The sequence below is a fragment of the Doryrhamphus excisus genome, linkage group LG11, assembly GCF_037039965.1.
Source record: "Doryrhamphus excisus strain RoL-2023G ecotype Guam linkage group LG11, RoL_Dexc_Guam_v1.1, whole genome shotgun sequence".
NCBI lineage: Eukaryota > Metazoa > Chordata > Actinopteri > Syngnathiformes > Syngnathidae > Doryrhamphus > Doryrhamphus excisus.
In genome coordinates, this window is record NC_136367.1 from 8,865,546 (window position 1) to 8,886,527 (window position 20,982).

A 20,982-nucleotide genomic window follows, 5' to 3' on the forward strand; every position below is an offset into this window, starting at 1 on the left:
TAAGGAATCCTACTTTGCAGACATTTTTCAGTGGAATTGCATGTTTGGGTCTGGAACAATGCATAAAAATGAAAATCACTGTACATAAATCTGAAAAGTTTAAAAATGTAGGCTAGGGCACCTTTAAGAAGAATATATTTGAAACTAGTAAAATTTAGTGCTTTAATTTGTGGCTGATTGTGGATTTTAGCACCATATTTTTGTTATTTATTCCACGTCAATAATCAAAATCATGGCTATAATTATCATCATCTTGGACACAATGTCATGTTGTAATTTACTGTAATTCTGTCACAACTGAGTCGGCATTCTGAGACATTAAAGGGACTTGGTGTCTGATCAGATGAGAGACGCAAAGTTAAAAGTGACAATCAAACGGGGAGTAATATTAATAAAACAAGGCTTTTCCCACTGTGTATGCACAGGGGCATCACAATAGCTTGTAGACATCTTTTGATTCTCACAACCCCGTCTGAACTTGTCATTCATTTGTCACCGAGTGCAAGGTTGTGTCAGGGGAGACAAAACAAGCCCATGTCCTCATCCAAACACAGATAACGGCAACAAAAGACTTTTAACTATTCAACAAGGCTCCTTTTTCCCGGCAGGTGCATCCGTATGTCGGATGATGACTATTTGGGCGTGAGTGGATGCTGCCATGATGATATATGCACACCTGCCATGGCTCCTGGCGAGCAGTCACTCAGCTGAAAGTGTGTGTGTGTGTGTGTGTGTGTGTGTGTGTGTGTGTGAGGGGGAGGAGCAAACACCACAACAGGATGATGGTACAGTAGGTGACAGGGGATAGGACGCCTAGAGGGGCAATGCTGGGGGGATGGAAAAGGGGGAGCAAAAGAGCGAGAGAGCTGTATACATTATTAATGGTAGTTTGGTGTATGGAGAAAGAGATCTAATGTGGCCGTCAAGGTTGTAGCGCGTGTGTAATCGACAAAGACAGATTCCCTGGCTGTGCCTCTTAAGTCTCCCCATTTGCAGGTCGCTCCTCTCTCAGAGCAACACTCACCCTCCAATTGCTGCTCAAGAACAAAAAGATACAGTGACCACAGATAGACAGAAGATACAGAAGATCGGAATTAGTACACCAAGGGATTGTAAAGCAGGGATTATTCAATGAGATCATATTCTTACTGCCATTGTTTTGCTTTTTAGTGTAAGGTCAAGTGATGATAATTAGTAAGCATTACAATTTGTCATTTATTCTCAAAATTCATATTTACATGTGTCCAGATTCACACATGCACACGAGAACAAATGCCCATTAGAAGAATAATCACCGTATTTATGGATGCACCAATCCACATTTTTTCACTTCCGATCCAATTCCTGAATTCTGCAGACAGCTATTCCGATACCAGAGCTCTGTTTGCGTTAATATCATCAGGGCTACAGACGCCATACTGTAAGAATGAAGAGGATTTTTAAGCATAAAAATAGCCAAATGATCTAAAACACAAATTAGAGTTTAAGCCAATAAGACCACCAACTTGTGACTGTAGTATTCTACACTGGCCAGTAGGTAATTGTTCAGTGAGACTACCACAGAAGCGCCAGACTTGAACAACTGGCTTTTATTTCAGGTTTATACAGGCATAATAATAACAATAACACGGGTTGCTGTTGCAGCCATACACCTCAACAAGTTAAACTCTACTCTAAACCCCAACATCACTTCCTGTCCACCATCAATTCTGCTCCCCTACAGAGTAAACTGTCTTATGCTTACAAGTCCACTGGGCCGGCACCAGTCGGTGCCAGTTCGCGCCAAAGATTATGTGATTGGGGCCTCGTGGCTTGCTGTGGCGCCAAATTAACGGCAACATGGCAACATGCCGAGCGAACATAATTCGGCACCACAGCGAACCACACAATCACATAATCTTTGGTGCAAACTGGCACCGACCCAGTGGATTCTTAGCATTAAATGGCTTATTTTCTCTGATTATATCACCGATATTGGGTAACAAATGTAAAAGTGACTATAGTTCATGCCTACATAGCTCTAATCATGTTTTTTAAAAAAACATATTTAGAAGATCGTAAACGGGTTCATTATGCCATAATTACAAAAATATTCATTTATAAAAAATAAATACTATTTTGTGAAAATTGACTTCAGGTCTGGAATCAATTAACTATGATGAACAAGGGATTACTGTAGTGCTAAAAGTTGGTGACTCTTTAATGTGGACGTCAACCGTCAGCCACAGCACTTGCGTGTGTGCGGCACGAGAAGGATAGCTGCAGGACATTCGTAGAAACACATCCTATTGACTGGGTTTGTTGATATTCTTCAACAACATTGGATGTATGACAAATGTATGTATGGATGTATGACAAATCTCATGTATGACAAATCTCTGCATGTGATATTGTCAATTTCCCAATTGCTGGGATAGAAACTGTATACTGATACCGGATTGGATCAGCCTGGTCCTGTATCTTTAAACATTTATCACTTCATGCCTTCTACAGGTCAGCTCATCAACAGGCACAACTGCAAGAATATAGCATCATATCTTTTCATGTTATCTCAAAGCGTGGCTTTCAGGCATACATATTCACTTCCAGTGCATGTTTACATGTGGCATTACTTTCTCTTATCCTGTCCCACTAAAATATAGATTTAGTTTTTGAAAAATAATCTCAAATGGTATGTTTCACAACAAATAAGTATGTTTATAAGAAATAAATAAATAGCCTATGGGGGAGAGAAACTAGTACCTGGGGAAGCAGATATAATAAGAGAAAACCTCCGACCCAACAGTGGCGAGGGTGCTCCAAATAACTACGCCACCATGACGAATCTAATACAATTACACACAGCAGTGTTGGCGGGGTTGACAGAGAATGATGACGCCAACATCAAACGGTGTTGATAAGTGGAGAGCAGGGAGCGGCTGACCAAAGGAGGAGCAGTAAGGAGAGGGAGGGTGTTATTGATTGTCCAGCCAGTGTTCTGGTTGCAAAAAGGGAAGGGAGGGCAGAGTTCGACCTGCGGGCAAAAAGCTTTAAGTCTAGTACCCCATGAGAAAACGCCAACTGGCCTCCAATGAGCTAGCCATTGGTCACGCTGGATTTCTGAATGACACCTACAAGTAGCTACTACACCCAACATAGGCTGTGCGCCACCCCCCTCACATAAACACAACAATGCATCCAGGGCTGATTGAAATTCAAAAGCAAGCACCGACGCCACAGGCAGGGAAGGCGATGGGCAAGGGGGGAAGCCGTTGTGGTTCGCTAGGGTCCTATAAAAAAACAGATGCTAAATCACTTAACAACCACTAAATTAGTTGTCTCTGAATCTGCTGGGACAAGGGAAACCTCACAGTCTGTGGACACAGTGTGAATACGTGCCGCCTCGTTGGTATTAAATGTAATATATCACTAGAGGCTAAATGGAATGCAACAAAGCTCCATACAAGAGCTAAATGGTAACGACTAGAATGCATCACATAACATTAGAGACAAGAATGCTGACATTGGAAATGATGGCCACAGTGACAGAGCATCAAACTCCAAAGCACATTCCCTTAGGATCATTCTGCCTCTCACGAGCAGAACAACCAAAATCAATTGATCTGAAAGAAGGGACTGAGACAATACTATATGTGCATCTCATTCTGTCCAACTGGGGCCTTCCACAGGACTCATCTCCGCCTCTGATCTCATTTCCTCCTCATATGCTAGTAAATAATCCAAGGTAAAGCAGCAGCTCTGGCTGATACAGGGAGGCCGGCCAGCCCACTCAGATTGGACTCCTGGAATTAATCTGGAAAAATCCCCAGCACTAACCTGATTAGTTTCTGCTTAATCTAGGAGTTAACCAAAGATCAATTACAATAAGGACAACATTTGGGCCTGATGCCCCATGACCCAACAATAAAACTAAGCTATTCCTAAACTGTTTCACGTGATCACAGCTGGCTGAAGTTTGCAAAGGGCGAAGAACTGCTTGGACCTTAGTGGACCTTACTTTGACACAAACCCACTCCTGCATATGGAGTCTTGCTTGTGACTATAGTCGGACTGATAGTACACAAATCCCAACTACATTACCAATCGGCACAGAACGCAGGCAACTCAAATACACTTACAGTCTGTTCTGAAGGACAAAACAACTTTCCCCGCAGGGCTTCTCGGGTGACAACGTAAGTAACACCGTCTGGCTGTGAGTCACGCATGCATTCCATACAGAAAAATGAGGATGTTGCTGGCAAGATGGGTTAGTTAGAAGTAAACAAGGCAGGGAATGTATTCTGTATGTTGGACTCATTGACTTGCAATTTCTATCAGACTGTTAGAAATAAACAAATAAGCAAGTTGAGCGCGGTTCATTTGCCATTTCTTGATCAGACTTACGAGGTTCCACCTTTGAGACATTTTTTTTTGACTGAAGTCAGAGAAATCACCCAAAGCAGTCAAGTTAATTAGGTTTAGATTCTGCACGCTTCTGTGTGAGCACAGTCCATTTCCTGTCTTTATTCTACAAAGTACTAGACTCATTCATGAGTGCAAGAAATGTGGGGAGGCCCAAGCACTATTTACTCAGCAGGGAGAGACGGGAGTCCCAGGCTTCCTAATGGCTTCCTGCATTTCACTCAATTGTTTCCTCTCAGGAACTCATATTGTTAAAGACTGATGCTGCATTGACCAAAAAAAGAATACTACAAATCACCGATAATAAGATGCATTTAATTATGTTTGAATGGGAGACCATTTATTGCCATGTTGTTGTCTTCTGGAGAAATATTGTGTAGTGTTGAAGTAGCACTAGGAATGTCTTACCAAAGACTAAGGTGATCACTATCAATTATATCTTTGTATCCTGAACACATTCATTCTTCATGCAACACAGAATTGAAGCAAGCATGAGCGCTAACAGATACTATAATTATGTTACTACTACTACTACTTCTTCACCTAGTCGAAACCACTACAGGCAAGTCTTAAGTTACACAAGAGAAGTGTTTGATACCTCTAAGCTTCTGCAGCTTGCCCATGAACCTCTGGTATGTGTGGCACAAGCAGAAACACCGTCCATAAAATCCACACTCAAGCTCTGTCTAGCATGCAATTTTTCTTCTCTCAGCACTTCTCTATCTGTGTTGAGATGGGAGGAGACATTCGCACCTCTGCTTTGGAGTCCACATGGCAAAAAGGAGAAGGGACGGAGATAGGGAGCTCAATTTAGAGCCAAAAGACTCTCTACTGTGGGGTCAACCAAATTCTCTCATTTCGACCATAGAGCGAGTGTTGAGACATGGCATCGCACGCATCCCCAACATTGCCCCACAGAGAGTACCTTAACCCCTGCTGCCCCCCGCCACCGTGGTCGTTTGGGGCCAAGAGGGAAGCGTGACATAGCGCTGGCCCAGAAACACTGCCCCGCCAGGCTGGGAATGCAGTGGCACTGTGGGGGGAGAAGGTGAGGGACAAAGAAGGGGCAAATGGGGCTCCACTGATTCGGCGCTCATTGGGCTAGAGCTTCATTATTAAGTCCCCTGTCAGTCTGCAACAAAAAGCCCCCCACGGGCCAACAGTGGCTAATAAAACCAGAGCCTTATATATATATATATATATATATATATATATATATATATACACTCTCAGAATAACTCTCAGAAACTCGTGACATCTTTCATCTTAATTTTAGCAATGTTAACAAGATTGCCAAAACCAAGCAAAATGATGCTGTTTTTCACACCTGTTTAATTAGATCATGTTGAGCTTGTTTTTATTTAGATGAGCACTTCACAACAATATTGCATGGCATATGGCATAAACAGAATGCAGTACATATTTTAGGAGCCTGTTCGGTTTTAATGTGCTTACGTGTGTGTGTATTGGGGGGGGGCGTTTATGTGTGCGTGCGTCTGTGCCTGTTCTTCATTCAGCAAGTGTCAGAAATCTAAAATGTCATGGCATGTGAAATGCAGGTGCTCAATTTATAATACTATGGCTAATGAAGGTACTAGAATGGAAAGAGGAAGGGAATGGGATCTAGAACTTAGCAGCATGCACAACAGCACACATTTTTCACATTGTTACACCATGCTTATGTACTTGCTAATTGTATTTTCATCATGATCCTGAACGTTCATTATGGTTAATTGGTTCCAGACCAGACCATATGTGAATATCCACAAAGTAGACTTCCTTATTTATAAATGAAATATTTTCATAGTCATAGAAAACCTGTTTACTACCTTCTTAATATGATTTTTAGCATTATTTGAGCACTCTCGACACCCCAATAGACGCCTTTGCCCTTGTATTACCCAAAGTAGACATAAAAAGACACATATTTCGTTCAAATTTGAGCTTTAGTGGGTTAAGGCCGCAACAGTAACCTGTGTTTTTATCCTGGATTAGTGTTCTACTTGTGACATCATTCAAACCTGAAATAAAAACCAGTTGTGTGTTTGCGTTTGTGACTCTCATCGAACATGACTGACACTTCATCCCAAAAGAGTCTCAAAGGACTTTAAAAGCAGGCAACTACAGACATCTCCTGATCTGAACACCCATCCGGGCAAAGAAAAACTCAAAACCCCGTTTGGGGGGAAAAAGAAACATTGAGAAGAGACCGCTTATATGCATATCCATCCATCCATTTTCTACCACTTATCCTCACTAGGATCGCAGGCATGCTGGAGCCTATCCCAGCTGTCTTCAGGCAAGAAGCGGGGTGCACCCTGGACTAGTCGCTGGCCAATCGCAGGGCACGTATAGACAAACATTATGTTTTAAGCAATTATGGTCCATATTCAGTGAAGAAACTGTGTGATATTTATTGAAAAACTGCAAAATTTGAACCCCAAAGCGATGTGGGACGACTGCATTTAAAATAACTTTCAACACAGTCATGCCTCTGAGAGACAGCTCCATTCATTTCAATGAGATTAAGTCAGATGTGAACAAAATTTCTGTATGAAACAGCACTATTGTTTCGACAGCAAAGAACCGTCAGGTAAAAGTTAAAAATAACTGCGAGCTACCTTTGTTGTAATTGTACCCCGCCCTTGAACCTGACTTGACTTCATAAAGCATATCTGAATGTTTTTCATAGGTCAGTGACTCAAAAATGAGCATCAACACAGTCTGAATATGATAATAATGCCCATTTAGTCCACTCTACACTGCACCTTACTGTATGTACAGTACACAGGAGACCTGCAGTGAGTTTCTAACTAAATAGAAAATGCCCTTCAAAGCAATCGGAAATAAAAAAGATACATAATTAATGAAATGACTTATCAATGCATTCATAGTGGAAGTAAAATCCAAAAGGCCAATGACAGAGTCCAAAGTCAATTAGGAGAGTAAATGAAGAGACAAGTTAAACTGCAGTCATCAATGTTCATCTCCAATTGTGTTCTTGATGGGGCACCTCATTAAGAATCACTTGGTAGCAGCTGGCTCTATCCCACTTCATTACTACCCACCATGCCAAAACCTCTGCCACCGGCCCTTCCGCCCATCCCCCGCTCCAAACACGTCCCCGGAGTCTCATATGACATCTGTGTCTCGGGGTCCTGTGATGGAATGCTGCTCGCCTGCTATTCCTCCGCAGGTGCTCGCTGCTGGCTGCCATCCATTTTGCAGCCATGCTGATGCTGTGTGTGAGTGACCTGTCACTGTTCAGGGGAGCAGGGCAGGCACAATCAAGGTGTGCGTGTCACTCGTACAGGAAACCAAGTGTAGTTTAGTGCAACTGCTTTCCATCACCATCTATTTTTGTGAACCCCCTCACCTCTAGGAGCTGACTGCTCTGCTCCATCTGCTTATCCCTTTTACCAAGCTAGTCCTGCTCTGTCTCCTCCATATCAGTTAGAGGAAGGTCATGGCTGCATTTAGACACACAAGAGAGTGTGTCATCCCAGATGTTGCTTGTCAATAGCTTTATCAAACAAAGACTTGAACACCGCTACACAGTATGAGTGATACCAGCAACTTGAATGTCCAGAATCCAAATGCAGTGTTTCCCATACATCCATTTATTCATCTGTCATTAATAAATGCAAACCACAAATGGCACTACTCAATAGTATGAGGGATGCAGCGTAACACCACTCCGGATTCCAGAGAGTGTTTGTTCTCTCATGCATGTACTCTGCAAAGAAATACAGTACAACACATCGTGAAAGTATTGGCCACAGGAGCGGAGATCCAGACATGCATGGCACCGCCACAAACGTGGGGAGCGTGTATTACCACCGCTGTGAAAGACGAGGTGTGGAAGTGTGCAGAACATCTCCATGATCACGCCAGCCTTCAGCCATGCATATTAATAGTGCTAGTTGATAGAGCCCTAGTTTGCTTTGCCATTTGCTAACTGCAGCTTCATTGTTTTTACATTTGTGCACATTGTAGAAATAAAAAAGAACAAAAGGCACACTATAACTACAAAAAGCTGAAATCTAAAATCTACTAATTTACAGTACATGGCCAATTATGCAAATTAGACAATAATATCTTTTAGATCCTGCCTCGCCCCCTGCGCCCACCATCACAAAAAGATTGGGGTCTGAAATGTCACAGTTTGTAATTTGCTGATGCGCCAGTGATAACTTCTAAAACTTAGATCTAACAACACTCTTCAAAACTTGCCTTTTATCACACATTAAAAACTTGTCATGCAGATTATGGTCTTTTCAAAAGGTCAGTGACTAACAGCCACATTAGAAACAGCATCCTGTTGAATGATGTTCCATTTTCAATGTTGGCATGGCTCAGGGTTTGCTTCACACTAACATTTGAACACAAAAGAAATGTCATTGTGTTTCAAAGTGCTACTGAAGGACTCATTTATCCAGCTGGAAAGAGCCACAAAAGCAGAATAAAAAGAGTCGGCCAATTCCGTGACATCATGGCACTGTAATAAAAAAAAAGTACTGCACTAATTTCAAAATTTTCAGCTGCCTGTCGACCTTTGTCAGCTTTAGAGGAGCTCAGAGTCGAGCTCTAATAACATGGTGAGAAGTCACTGAAGTCAGCGGAGCCGGAGCCAAAGGGGTGCTCCCAGTAGCACAAAGAAGCCTCTATACAACAGTGCACTGCTCAAAGAGCTGTTTCAGCTCCAATCTAGCTGCAGAAACAAGGGTGACTACCACTAGAACAGCAGGGGTGAGGCCAAAGGAAACCTGACGGGCCTATGAGAGTATCTGAGAAACAAGTTGACGTACACATCACCGGTTCAGAGCTACAGTTGGTCTAAATGCAACAATCCAAACTCTTAAAAGTTGAACTCTGAGGTTCAACTAAATCCAGGATGTTGCCGTGCACACTGAATCGATGCCATGGAGAAATGCCATGTCTTCTTCTTTCTCTTTGGGCTTTTCCCTTCAGGGGTCGCCACAACAAATCACCTCCATCCAACCATCTGTCTCTCTCACACCAACTACCCTCATGTCTTCCTTCACTACATCCATAAACCTCCTCTTTGGTCTTCCTCTACGCCTCCTACCTGGCAGCATCCTTCTACCAATATATTCACTATCTCTCCTCTGGACATGTCCCAACCATCTCAGTCTGGTCTCTCTGACTTTATCTCCAAGGCCTCTAACATGTAATGTCCCTCTGATGTACTCCTTCCTGATCCTATCCATCCTGGTCACTCCCAATGAGAACCGCAGCATCCTCATCTCTATTTCTAATTTTTTTACTAATTTCTAATTCTTTACTACATCAAAACAGATTGTGTCTGGTAAAACAATGCGGTTGTGGAGGAATGAGGTAAATAAAAAACTAACGGCTTAATCCTGACTCTCGATAAGCAGTCACTTGTATTAAAGGAGTACATAAGAGGCAAACCTAAAACCACAATGTGGAAATATGCCACAGTAGTATTTTCTATGCACAGATTTAGAAATCAAAGTTCTTGACACACTAACCCCAAACCACTTGACCACCAAACATCAAATTATTCTCAAACTCTGACCTGTAATTTGTCCTCTGTCTAAATAAAGACATTTATAATAAAATGCAATAGCACACTTATCAAGACATTTGAAAGACATTTCTCCACCAAATAAAAGATTAGCAGAGAAACCAAAGGACATCGGGCCTGCAAATCTCTAAGTCTTATTTCTCCTGAATTAGAAATATGTGGAATTTGTTGATAGTACAGCATCTGCTCAACCCCAGATGTGGGACCTATGCTTGTATAAAACAGCCAGCCACGTCTAAAGCTGCCAGGAGCCACAGGCCGGGCACAAGACGATGGCAGCCGGCTGGATGAAGCAGCGTTCACAATCGCCTCTCTGTGACTGAGAGCCTCCACACCCTTACAGCATATGAACGGATCCTTTGACTGACTGAAGCCTGAGAAGTGCTCTGTGTAACACGGTCAAAAGATACTGTACCATATGAGTGTGCACAATCTATCCCATACACACAACCTGCAGACCAGATGAGCTGACAAAGGACTGGAAATGGCGCTTTTGATGGATACCGAATCAATTAGTTCACCTAATCATTCTATTGGAAATGCTGTTTGAATCTTGCACAACACTTTGAAGCACAAGCTAATTTACAACTGCACTACATCACGAGCTGCATCTTTGAGAAGAATTTCAGGTTAATTCATCACATCCTGGATGTCCTCCAAAAAGACAGCGGTGAATAAATTCATGTCTGAGAGAGGCAGGATGCTGGCGCTCCAGCAGGTATGGTGCAATCACGTAAAGGTTATTAATCAGTTAGGCTCCTACAATTTGTGACCTCAGCGGTTGCCAATTCAGGATCTCACCACCTCACTATTACATTAACTATGAATTACCTTAATTGCATTTTCAGTTCCCAATGGAAAGATGAGAAGATTTTTATTTTTTTGAGTTTCACACAAGAGAACAATGTCAAGCTGCAGACGAACAGTCCTGTTGGCGTTTCGATGGAACTGACAAAACTGCTTTTTATCATTTCTCGTTGAGAAATATGAGCATGTGAACGCAGACTAGAGACTCTCAGCAAATGGAAACACCGTTACAGAAATACGGACACGCAAATGTGGTTGGCCTGTATGCAGACTGCACCACCCAGAACTCGGCATTCCCAATAATGAAATACTCAACTAATCAGTTATTTTGCTCATTCCTACACCCAGTGCAAACATATTTTACAACAAATCTCAGCAGACATGGAAGAAAAACAGTGAACCTCTCCCACCGACTGGATTGTGACGTAAAGTGATGCTTCAAACAAAAAAGCGTGACATACTGTGTTTATAAAAGCACCACTGAAGCTGAAGTAGACAGCTGGAAAGAGCCAGAATAACAATATAGACCAGGGGTGGGCAAACTTTTTGACTCGCGGGCTGCATTGATAAGACAAATTTTACGGGAGGGGGGGGGGGGGGGGGGGCAGACTATATATTTTACACGTAACAGTCCACCTGGTATTATTGTATCTGTAAAATTGTCATGCAATCTGCTATTATTATTTATTATTTTATATTTATATTTAAATATTTTAAAAATAATAAAATATTATAATAATTACAATAAAATTAAAATAATAATTATTATATTATTATTATGTAAAATATGCAAATATAACATTATATATAATTGTTATAATAATTCGCATTAATGTAATAATTATAATAATCATAATAGATCTAATAATAATTATAATAATCTAATAATAATTATAATAATCTAATAATAATCTAATAATAATAATTATTATTATTATTATTATTATTATGTGCTTGTGTCCCTTTTTTCAGGAGCACTTTGTAAACAACAGACCATGTCAAAAAACGAAATTGATAAAACCATCAAAAGGTTGGCTCAGGCCATGATGCCAGGTTGTATGTTGAGTTTAAATGAAATACTTTGGAAAGATTGGGTGGGCCGTATTCAAACACTTGGTGGGCTGGATGTGGCCCCCGGGCCGTAGTTTGCCCACCCCTGATATAGACTCTTACTTATACATCAGCTCCAAGGACCCCTCTTCTCTCCCACGGGCCATTTAGATTCACCATTACTAACATGCAGCAGGCCACAACAACAACACAGAACACAAGAAAAAAACTAAAGAAAATGAACACTCCCAATATACATTATATTAACAAGAATGTGAAAAATGTGGCATCCCTCAGGTTACAATCAAGTCTAAAAGAAGTAGACCGCCAAAAGATTTATAACATCTTGACAGACCTCAACTTATTTTTTTCGTTTGGACTTAAAAGAGCAAGCGCATAAAGAAGACACAGAAGTGGACTAGAAGAGCCTTCAGTACAAGTGATGTAAGACCGTCTTTCACCAAATATAAATAGCCAGAGGTGCACTAAATCATCAATGAGAAGCCGCACGAAATTTACTGTTCAAGTCTTAAGTCTGATCCTGTGTCCCTTGTGTACCAATGTCCTTTTAGTACCTTAACTGATGGATCTGCTGGACCAATAAATGCCAATAAATAAGGCACATTTGAAAGTGACAAAAAGGCCAGCTGGTAAATAAAAAGGGTAAAAGACCAAGAGTGATTCAGAAGACCCTTATGATGACAACAAAGAGGAGGAACCGCACGTAACCCGGATGTGGGATACCGGGGCCTCACCCTGGAGCCAGGCCCGGGGGAGGGGCTCGCAGGCGAGCGCCTGGTGGTTGGGCCTTCACCCGATCTCCCCCTCGTAGACCCACCACCTACGGGGGCAAGCATAAGGGTCCCTGGTGAGGTGTTCCAGGCATGCCCAGCCGGGATGAGTCCCCGGGGCAGACCTAGGACATGCTGGAGGGATTATGTCTCACAACTGGATGGATGGTAAATAACAAATATATTTAAATATATATTTGAACACAAGCAACATATCTAAAATACTACATGAGTGGAATTAGTTTCACTGCACAATAGTATGACCAGCTGCTTCAAAAAGGACCACTTTACTAGAGGAGCAGCACGATGAGTCCATGAACAGCTATGGACCTTGTTATTCTTTCTAAGCAATCCAGTCTGCATGGCAAATACACTGGGGGCTATTACATGATTTCTTTTAAACAGCAAGCAGTAAAACAATCAATAAACAAGGAAAAATTGAGGAGTTTAAACTGCAGCAAGAGAGTTCATGTAGCGTCAAATGAGTGTGCAAGCATTCCGAAACTCCACACACGAGCTAACAGCTGATGCACGCAAATTGTGCTATGCAGAGAAATGGGACCGTGTGAAATTGTGAAAGGTCTATTATTTTTACTGTGCAAATAATGGAGGCCTTGGTTGAAGCTGACTGCACAACATGTACATAAACACTGCAGTGCAATGTTTTTAACAAGATTCATTTACGACAAATGAGCCAACAGTCGAGCCCTGTTAGATGAACTAAAGGCCAGGGGTCTTCTTACAGCGCCACAATAGGCTAACCCAAACTGAATTTGGGTGAACCCCAACTCGGAGCGAGGCCATCTGTTCAGGACGTATTGATCCAAGTTGCACTTTGCCAATTACACAGGATAAACTGTGACAGTTAGTGTAGATGATTTCAATAACTGCTGCCATTTTGATTCTTTTAAGACCCCTGTGCAAAGACTTTCTAGCTACAATAGTGGCAGCCCGATCAAGTTGTCACTGGGTTAATAAAGTGGCAAGATCATTACCCCCCCCCCCTTTACATCAGTAGCACTGAGCTGCATCACATCGGGCCTCCAATTGCTTATAGCAGACCAAAAGAACTTCCAATGAGGGGAGGGGAGTTCATTACTGAGGCAGATGAATCAAACACTTGGCCAAGTGCACAATTACCCAACTCTCTAGATGGAGGTCATTAGGACTTTATGCCCAGTCTGAGCCCCTAAATAAATAATCACTTAGCTATACAGTCAATATGGTAGGCAGCAGGTGTCTCTGTGTGATGATTCAAGATGATTCTGCTATTTTAGCAACGACAGAAACATTCTAAAATTGTGTGAAATGACACAGATTTAAAAACATATGATTTAAAACAACAGACAAAGGCCCTGTCCACACTTCTTTGGTGGGTAGGGAAAAAAGTCCCATCCACACTGTACCGGATTGAATCCAGACGGGATGAGATAAATGCATGAAAATGATGACATGTCAACCTGTTTAGGTCGGGAGGGGGTTGTTCAGGGTTTAGCATGATTTTGTGCCACGATGGAGAGGTCTGCGGGGTAAATACTTCCCCATACAAACATTTCTTCCCCTCACAATGAATATGCCATAATTTCCGGACTATGAGGCACTGCTTTTTTGACACGCTTTGAACTAGGGCTGGGCGATATACCAATATATCAATATTTCTTTTGAAGCAAGCTATCAAAAACACGTTCATATCAACATAGACTGGATTTGATGCGGAGGTCTCATGTTTCAAGATGGCGCCGCCCCCGTGCAAGCTAGTTACGGCAACTATGTATCTTTTGCAGCATTTTTAGTGTTTAATGGTGCATACCGGCCCCTTAAGCAAGTGTGCAGCTGTGGGTGTTCATTTTGTTACGTGTGTAGCTTACTGCTTGCTCCATTGTTTACATTCGGTAGCAGCTGTTAGCTTTGAGCATCCCTTCGTTACACCGAGCGACCGGAGATCACTTTATGGAAACAATATCGGGATATATAATGTATATCAATATTCAACCTAAATATATTGAGATACGAGTTTTGGTCCATATCGCCCAGCCCTACTTTGAACCATGCTTGAATCCCACACGCTAGGAACACGAACTGTAGGTGGGATTACAAGATTTATGGCTGCTACACATGGGGGCGACATCACCTCTAGTCTAATAATTTTCAATGCAACTTGCACGACGCAGCGATTATCGGGAGTCAACGTCCAGCCAAGCGTCAAGCAAGATACGTGCGTGCCGAATGTTGTGCTTGAGTATGTGCCGAAAATGTTCAACTTTCATATCATGAAAGGAATAGGCAGCGGCATGGGAACTTGTTGGCAACAAAGTAAACACACCAGGTAAGTTTACATGACTTACACAGACATTCCTGTAAGTTTATCCTTAATACTAGCAAGGTGAGTGCAGCTGACATTCAGCGGCGCTCAATAGTCCGGAATTCACGGTGACCTATGGAGGCACTTTCAGACGAAACATCAAAACTTTGACAATGTCCATCCCCAAGCAAAACATTGGTAAAACAGTCTCAAGGGTTTGTGCAGGTTTGTGTCGTTAAAATGGTTGTTTGTATCGTTTTGGTTTTTGAGTTATTAAATATTAATTTATAGGTCAATCTAACTTTTCTCCAAATGATGCAATTATATAATCAGCAGACACTTAAACATTTACTAACAGTACAAATGATTTCAACTACTTGAATTTGGAGAAGATGGGTGCTGGGAGGTTATTCTCTGTCAGCCCTGCTCTACACAACAAAAAGCAACCATAGCTGTAGAAAAAGCCATCACCGATGCAAAGATGATGAAGGACTGGCCACACGCTGGCCGCTGTAAATGAGGTGGTTTATGATGACCAAATTAAAAACTTGACTTAAATGACTTAAAATACTGTGATGCAACTTATTTTTACTTAATCAATTTTTTATGTGAGGTCGGGTTTATTCATGAAGCACATTTACTTGAAATACTGCTGTGGTGTATGTTATTATAGCGCTGTAGTTAAATGTTTGTGGAATGCTATGGTTAAAAGCCATAACATAAAAGCATTAAAATGTGGTTACCCTGTCAAGGAATGGCACAGTGTATGTCCCCTTGGGCCCTTACATTTTTGAAACAGTCTTCATTATTTAGTTGAGTAGCCATATTAGCTCTGCCATATTAGTAGTAAGATGATCCAAGTGAGTGAGCTATACAACATGCATACTAATTACAGTAGTAGTAGAAGGCCGTGGCTGCTTTCTTCAGGTTGAATTTCTTGGTGTGGTGGCAGGTACGCAACAGAGTCCAATGACCATCTGACCAACAGTCAATGACCAACAGAGAACATTTTACACTCAAGACCAAATTAGAGATGTGGTTCCTCAGAGTTACGGATGAACAACTCTTGCTGTGTAGCCAAGAGCTGCCTGCAAAGAGGCAGTAGGGGAGAAATAAGAACTTTGGCGTGGGGGACTACCACTCATTCATAGCGGCATGTCCTCATAAACACAAGTAAACACACAATCCGTAGTGATCAAATAAGTGTCAAATGAAAGAAAATGAATTTTATCAGAAAAACTACATTAACAAATTGCATAGGGATATAGATGGGCTTCCACTGTGACAAGATGTCATCAATTCTCTACATTTTACACATTTTATTTTATTTCATAAAAAGGGACAAAGTGCGTCCCTTGATAACTCAACACATACCTAGTCGCACATGCGTGAGTAAATAAAGTAATTACTTGTCTCGTATTTTATTTGCAAAAGGCCATTTCATCCTCTTCCTAGCCAGAACCCAAAGCAAACGACAATGCACCGTGTATTGTCATAACATTAACATATACTGTATATAATTATAAAAACACCACAGGACACAATCATAAATGTAGCACAATAAACAGCCTCTTTTCTTTTCCCTTCATGACACATACTTTTCAGTCATTCATTTTCTATACCGCTTATCCGCACGAGGTTCGGTGCTGGAGCCTATCCCAGCTGTCTTTGTGCGAGAGGCGGGGTACACCCTGGACTGGTGGCCAGCCAATCACAGGGCACATATAGACAAGCAACCATTCACACTCACATTCATACAATTTGGATAATTTGGAGTGGCCAATTAACCTAGCATGTTTTTGGAATGTGGGAGGAAACCGGAGTGCCCGGAGAGTACTCAGGGAGAACATGCAAACTCCACATAGAGATGCCCGAGCGGGGAATCAAACCTGGGTCTCCTAGCTGTGTGGCCTGCTTGCGAACCACACATACTTATCTTTACCAAAAAATATGTGCATGCTTGATCATTACGTGGTTTTACTCCAAAAAAGTGGACTGGAGAGTTTGGGAAAGACAGAAGACTGCCAATGAAAAACGGTTGTTTTCGAAGTCTAGCCAGTGTTTCATCTAAGGTGGTCTGTGAGGATAAATCCCTGCAGAATGCTTGCATAAAAGCAAAGACGGTGGCCAAATGTTTACACATTTCAGCAGGTTATTTGCATTGTCCACTGGGAGACAATCAGCACACAACCCAGTCCCAGCAGGATTACAGAGATAAGATAGGGCATAAGTGGATTTTACACTGCCAGCAGCAACTTGTTTACAAACTTTTAGGGCACTGCAGACTGAGGAGTTTCAGCTAAACTTCAAGAAATATGCAAAACCTGAATTAAAGAGTAGGTCGTCCGTTGAGTCTGTCCCAAAAGGGACTTGGACAACTTTGACTTCAGAATTTGTGGTCATGGTAAGAACCACAAATAAATGTGTTTTGAATAAACAGATATTTTCAAAGGGGTACCCCATAATTGGAATTTGAGACTCCGTCTCTGCGTGTGGGTCTCCGCCCAATTCTCTGGAATCAATCAAACCTCCCAAAGCAACTCCCTGGTCCCCTTAATCTCCTGGTTTTATTACTTTCCAGACAGTCGGCCTGTTTCACCCTACCCCCAACTCCCTCTTTTGTAAGGATCTCCTGCACAACCAAGGAGGGGCTTTTCTCCACACACCCTCTCTCCTCTATGTCTCACTTGTACCAATGCAGAGATGCGGCTCCATGCACAAGCAGAACCCTGTCAATCCCAGCCTAATCTTCTCGATGAAGCAAAAACAGGCATTTCCAAACACATGAGCAGCCCTTTCTCACATTCACACACAACCATGGGACGATTGGCCAGGATGAATAGACCCTCTTTTCCAAACGCATGCTTGAATGACTGCATAACACAGCTAAGGTGAGGGGTGTAAACTCCAAGCAGGCATTTTCTGTCATTACGCTGAAACTGGCAACAGATTGCCAACTGGGACTTGAGCTAAGGCTGCAATCAATAACCCCTTGATGCCTTCCAATGGGCAGAAGGGGGCTTTGACATTTCCCACAATAGAAGACCACCAGTTCCACCGATGGCGAAACGCTAATGAATTGGGAATCTGTTTATCCATCAGCTAAACATGTATTGACACCCAGGTAATGAGATGTCTGCTGGACTGATGGGGGCTGCCTCGGCCTCTTCGTAGTGAATACTAGTGACTATTTGCCTCGCATTCCACATTCAAAGTGATGCATTTGGAAGACTACATTTTCATTCTACCTGTAAACATCTCAACAAAAATGGCCTGAACGCAACACCACCTGCTTCCGTGTCAGTTTATAAGCGATTTGTGTTATAATTATTATAATTCATGTGAGTGTGTTCCAATTCAAGTTTGACCACTTCTGCGGTGCCCACTGCAGCAACATGAGAGAATAAGAGTGAGACGTGTACCTTTGTCGACGTGCTTTGCAGCCGTGCACAGAAAGGTGAGACAGGAGAGGAGCGAGAGGAGCCCCAGAGCTCCCCGCTCAGCCATCACTTTTCACTAAAAAAATCTTTGCAGGCTTCACGAATCCCGACGTTAAAAGAAATCCTTACACACACAAATCCCACGTCGGTGGTGGAAAAATGCACAAGGAAAAAAGTTCAAAGAGGCAACCCGCGAAGGCTCATCCGGTGCCAGGTACTTCAAAAACAGCCCGGAAGAAACATTTAGCTGAAAAGAGAGAGCCGCAGGTTAAACACACTCTTTTCTCAACTTGGTCGAGGCAGAGGTCGCAGGGGGAAAAAAACACCCATCAATCCATGGCCACGGAGGCGCAGCGTAAAGACGAGGCTTGCGGGCGAGGAGGCCCCAACACTCCGACTAGTCCTCTCCAATGTCCGCCACCGGCATAAACCACGAAGCAGCTACTTGAGAGAAGAAAATGTCATCCAGGCAAAGAGACGAATCTCGGCCGGGGCGAGCTCGCCGCTCACGGTCGGGACTTGAGGGAGCAGCGTGGTGGTGGAGGGCTGGAGCTTCACTGGCTCCCCGGAAAACCGGGCGTGGAATCTCACGGAAGTTTGGATCCAGGCTGCCTGTTCAGGCGAACACCAAAATGTGGTCTGGGATATCAATCCGGACACCTTGTACTCCTTCCTTCATCTTACTCATGCATATGAAGAATTCATGATTGAATTATTGTCTCGTCATTTCTATCGTGCTGTTTTTTACAGGCAGGGGTGCACCTCAATCAATTCCATTATTTTTGAAATGCGTGTTTAATTTCAATCGTCGGTTTTTTAATACAAAAAAACTATCAGGGGTCTGGAACTTAAATCAATCTTAGAGCTAATTTGACCGAAAAAAGCAGAGATGGGCTATTTGTGTTATTTATATGACTGACAACATTGAATTGGTACTTTACAGTCTACTGTATTTACACAGCAGATGTCCACGCAAGCAGCGTGGACAGTGGCGGAGCCTCAGCCTCCATTGGTCACTTCCACTGGCCAGCCCACTGGCCATTTAGACATTCAGGGATGAACTTTGACCACAAATGGAGACGGAGATGCACCCCACAAGGCTAGTGTGAGTCTACAACAGGGATTTTAATCTTGCGGAACGCTTCCGGCGGCCGCATCATAGCCGCGAAGGATTCATTGTGAGCAAACAATGGCAACTAAAGAGAGAAGGGGGGAGCTGGAACTAAGCGACTGTTATAACAGTTACTTTTCTTGCAAATGTTGATCTGAAATCGCAGGAGTCATCCCGGCATTATCTTTCTCTAGGCAGGTGTAATTCAGCCTTTAAGTGGATCTATTATGCTTTTTCCACTTTTCTGACCTATGAATGTAATTGGAATGTTATATTCTGGTGTTAAACCATGCCAAAGTTGAAGATAATGAGGTTTGCACATTTGGAAGTGAGCCAGGAAAGACTTTTGGGATGACTCAAAACGCTCTGTTTCAAAAGGTGTCATAAAAAAGCGCCCCTTTGTGATGTCACAGAGGGACAGACTTCCTTATATGGTTATGTCTCAAATAAGCGGTCTGCCGCACAAGCACAAGAATTTTAATCTGTCAACGGCATTTCACACTGGACTGTCTATGGGCCACTATGCAGCTGAACTATAGCGGACGCCTTTCCAACGTTTCTTGGTTGTGTGGACTGCACAAGCAGTAAGTCATAATTTATCATTGTCCAAAATGTGTTTATTTTATATAAGCCATGGAGCAAAAGCGCTTGCATACAGATCGGGGGTTGCTAATAGTCGTTTCCCACTACAATTTGTGGCTACAATACTAAAGCTAGTTCCTGGCATATCTTCAACCAAAATTGTAGTTGTTGACATACAGTTGTTCTTTTGGCATTGTGTCTTTGCAATAGCAGTGATCCCATACAAATTGAAAGGGGATTGCAACTTGTGTTTGTTACGATACTGCTGTAAATTATGTTTACAACAACAGGCTCGGTGCAAACTATCCTGACATAATTGCAATGAACAAGCCACACAAATGAGTGCCTAACTGCTGTGTTTTTATGATCTACTGTATGTATATGTATATGCTAATTTGAACTGGTGATTTGATTGCTAAATAAAATGAAACGGCATCATAAACCTGATGGAAACAAAGTAAGGAGAGATATCATTTATCCTTTACAAAAAAGTCCCTTTAAAAGATCCATCCATCCATTTTCTAGGGTTGCGGGGGTATGCTGGAGCCTGTGCCAGCTGTCTTCGGGTGAGAGGCGGGATACACAATGGACTGGTTGCCAGGTCTTCTCGATCTCCCGACTGTGTGGCCAACATGCTAACCACTTGTCCACCATGCATCCACCAAAGATCAAACATCTTAATTCAGTAATGGTTCTGCATTGGACATCATCTTTGTGGGGTTAAACAAGGTTTATTATGATACACGGTGCATGCCCATAGCAGCCATCATCATAATTACAACATGGTCTGCTCTAGAAATGTAAAATATAGGAGCCTGTGTCTGTAACTTAACTTAGTCGATGACGTCGCATGGTGGCTGGAAATCAGAAGAAAGACTCAAGTAGCAAAAATAGTCGGCTAAGCTTCGTATGAAGTTGCCTAACAT

The 20,982-nt window shown here is 42.4% G+C and overlaps 1 protein-coding gene across 8 annotated transcripts in view; it reads right to left on the bottom strand.

Annotated features, from left to right (window-relative positions):
- The window catches only part of neo1a (neogenin 1a), a 157,152-nt gene extending 138,213 nt beyond the window's left edge, over positions 1 to 18,939 (bottom strand). For all 8 annotated transcript variants that reach the window (XM_058046025.2, XM_058046023.2, XM_058046021.2 and 5 more), the window contains exon 1: positions 18,346 to 18,939. In XM_058046025.2, coding sequence (XP_057902008.2) covers positions 18,346 to 18,430 — 85 coding nt within the window. In that variant the 5' untranslated portion in view covers positions 18,431 to 18,939. The remainder of the gene's footprint in view (positions 1 to 18,345) is intronic.
- Between the last annotated feature and the right edge of the window lie 2,043 nt (positions 18,940 to 20,982).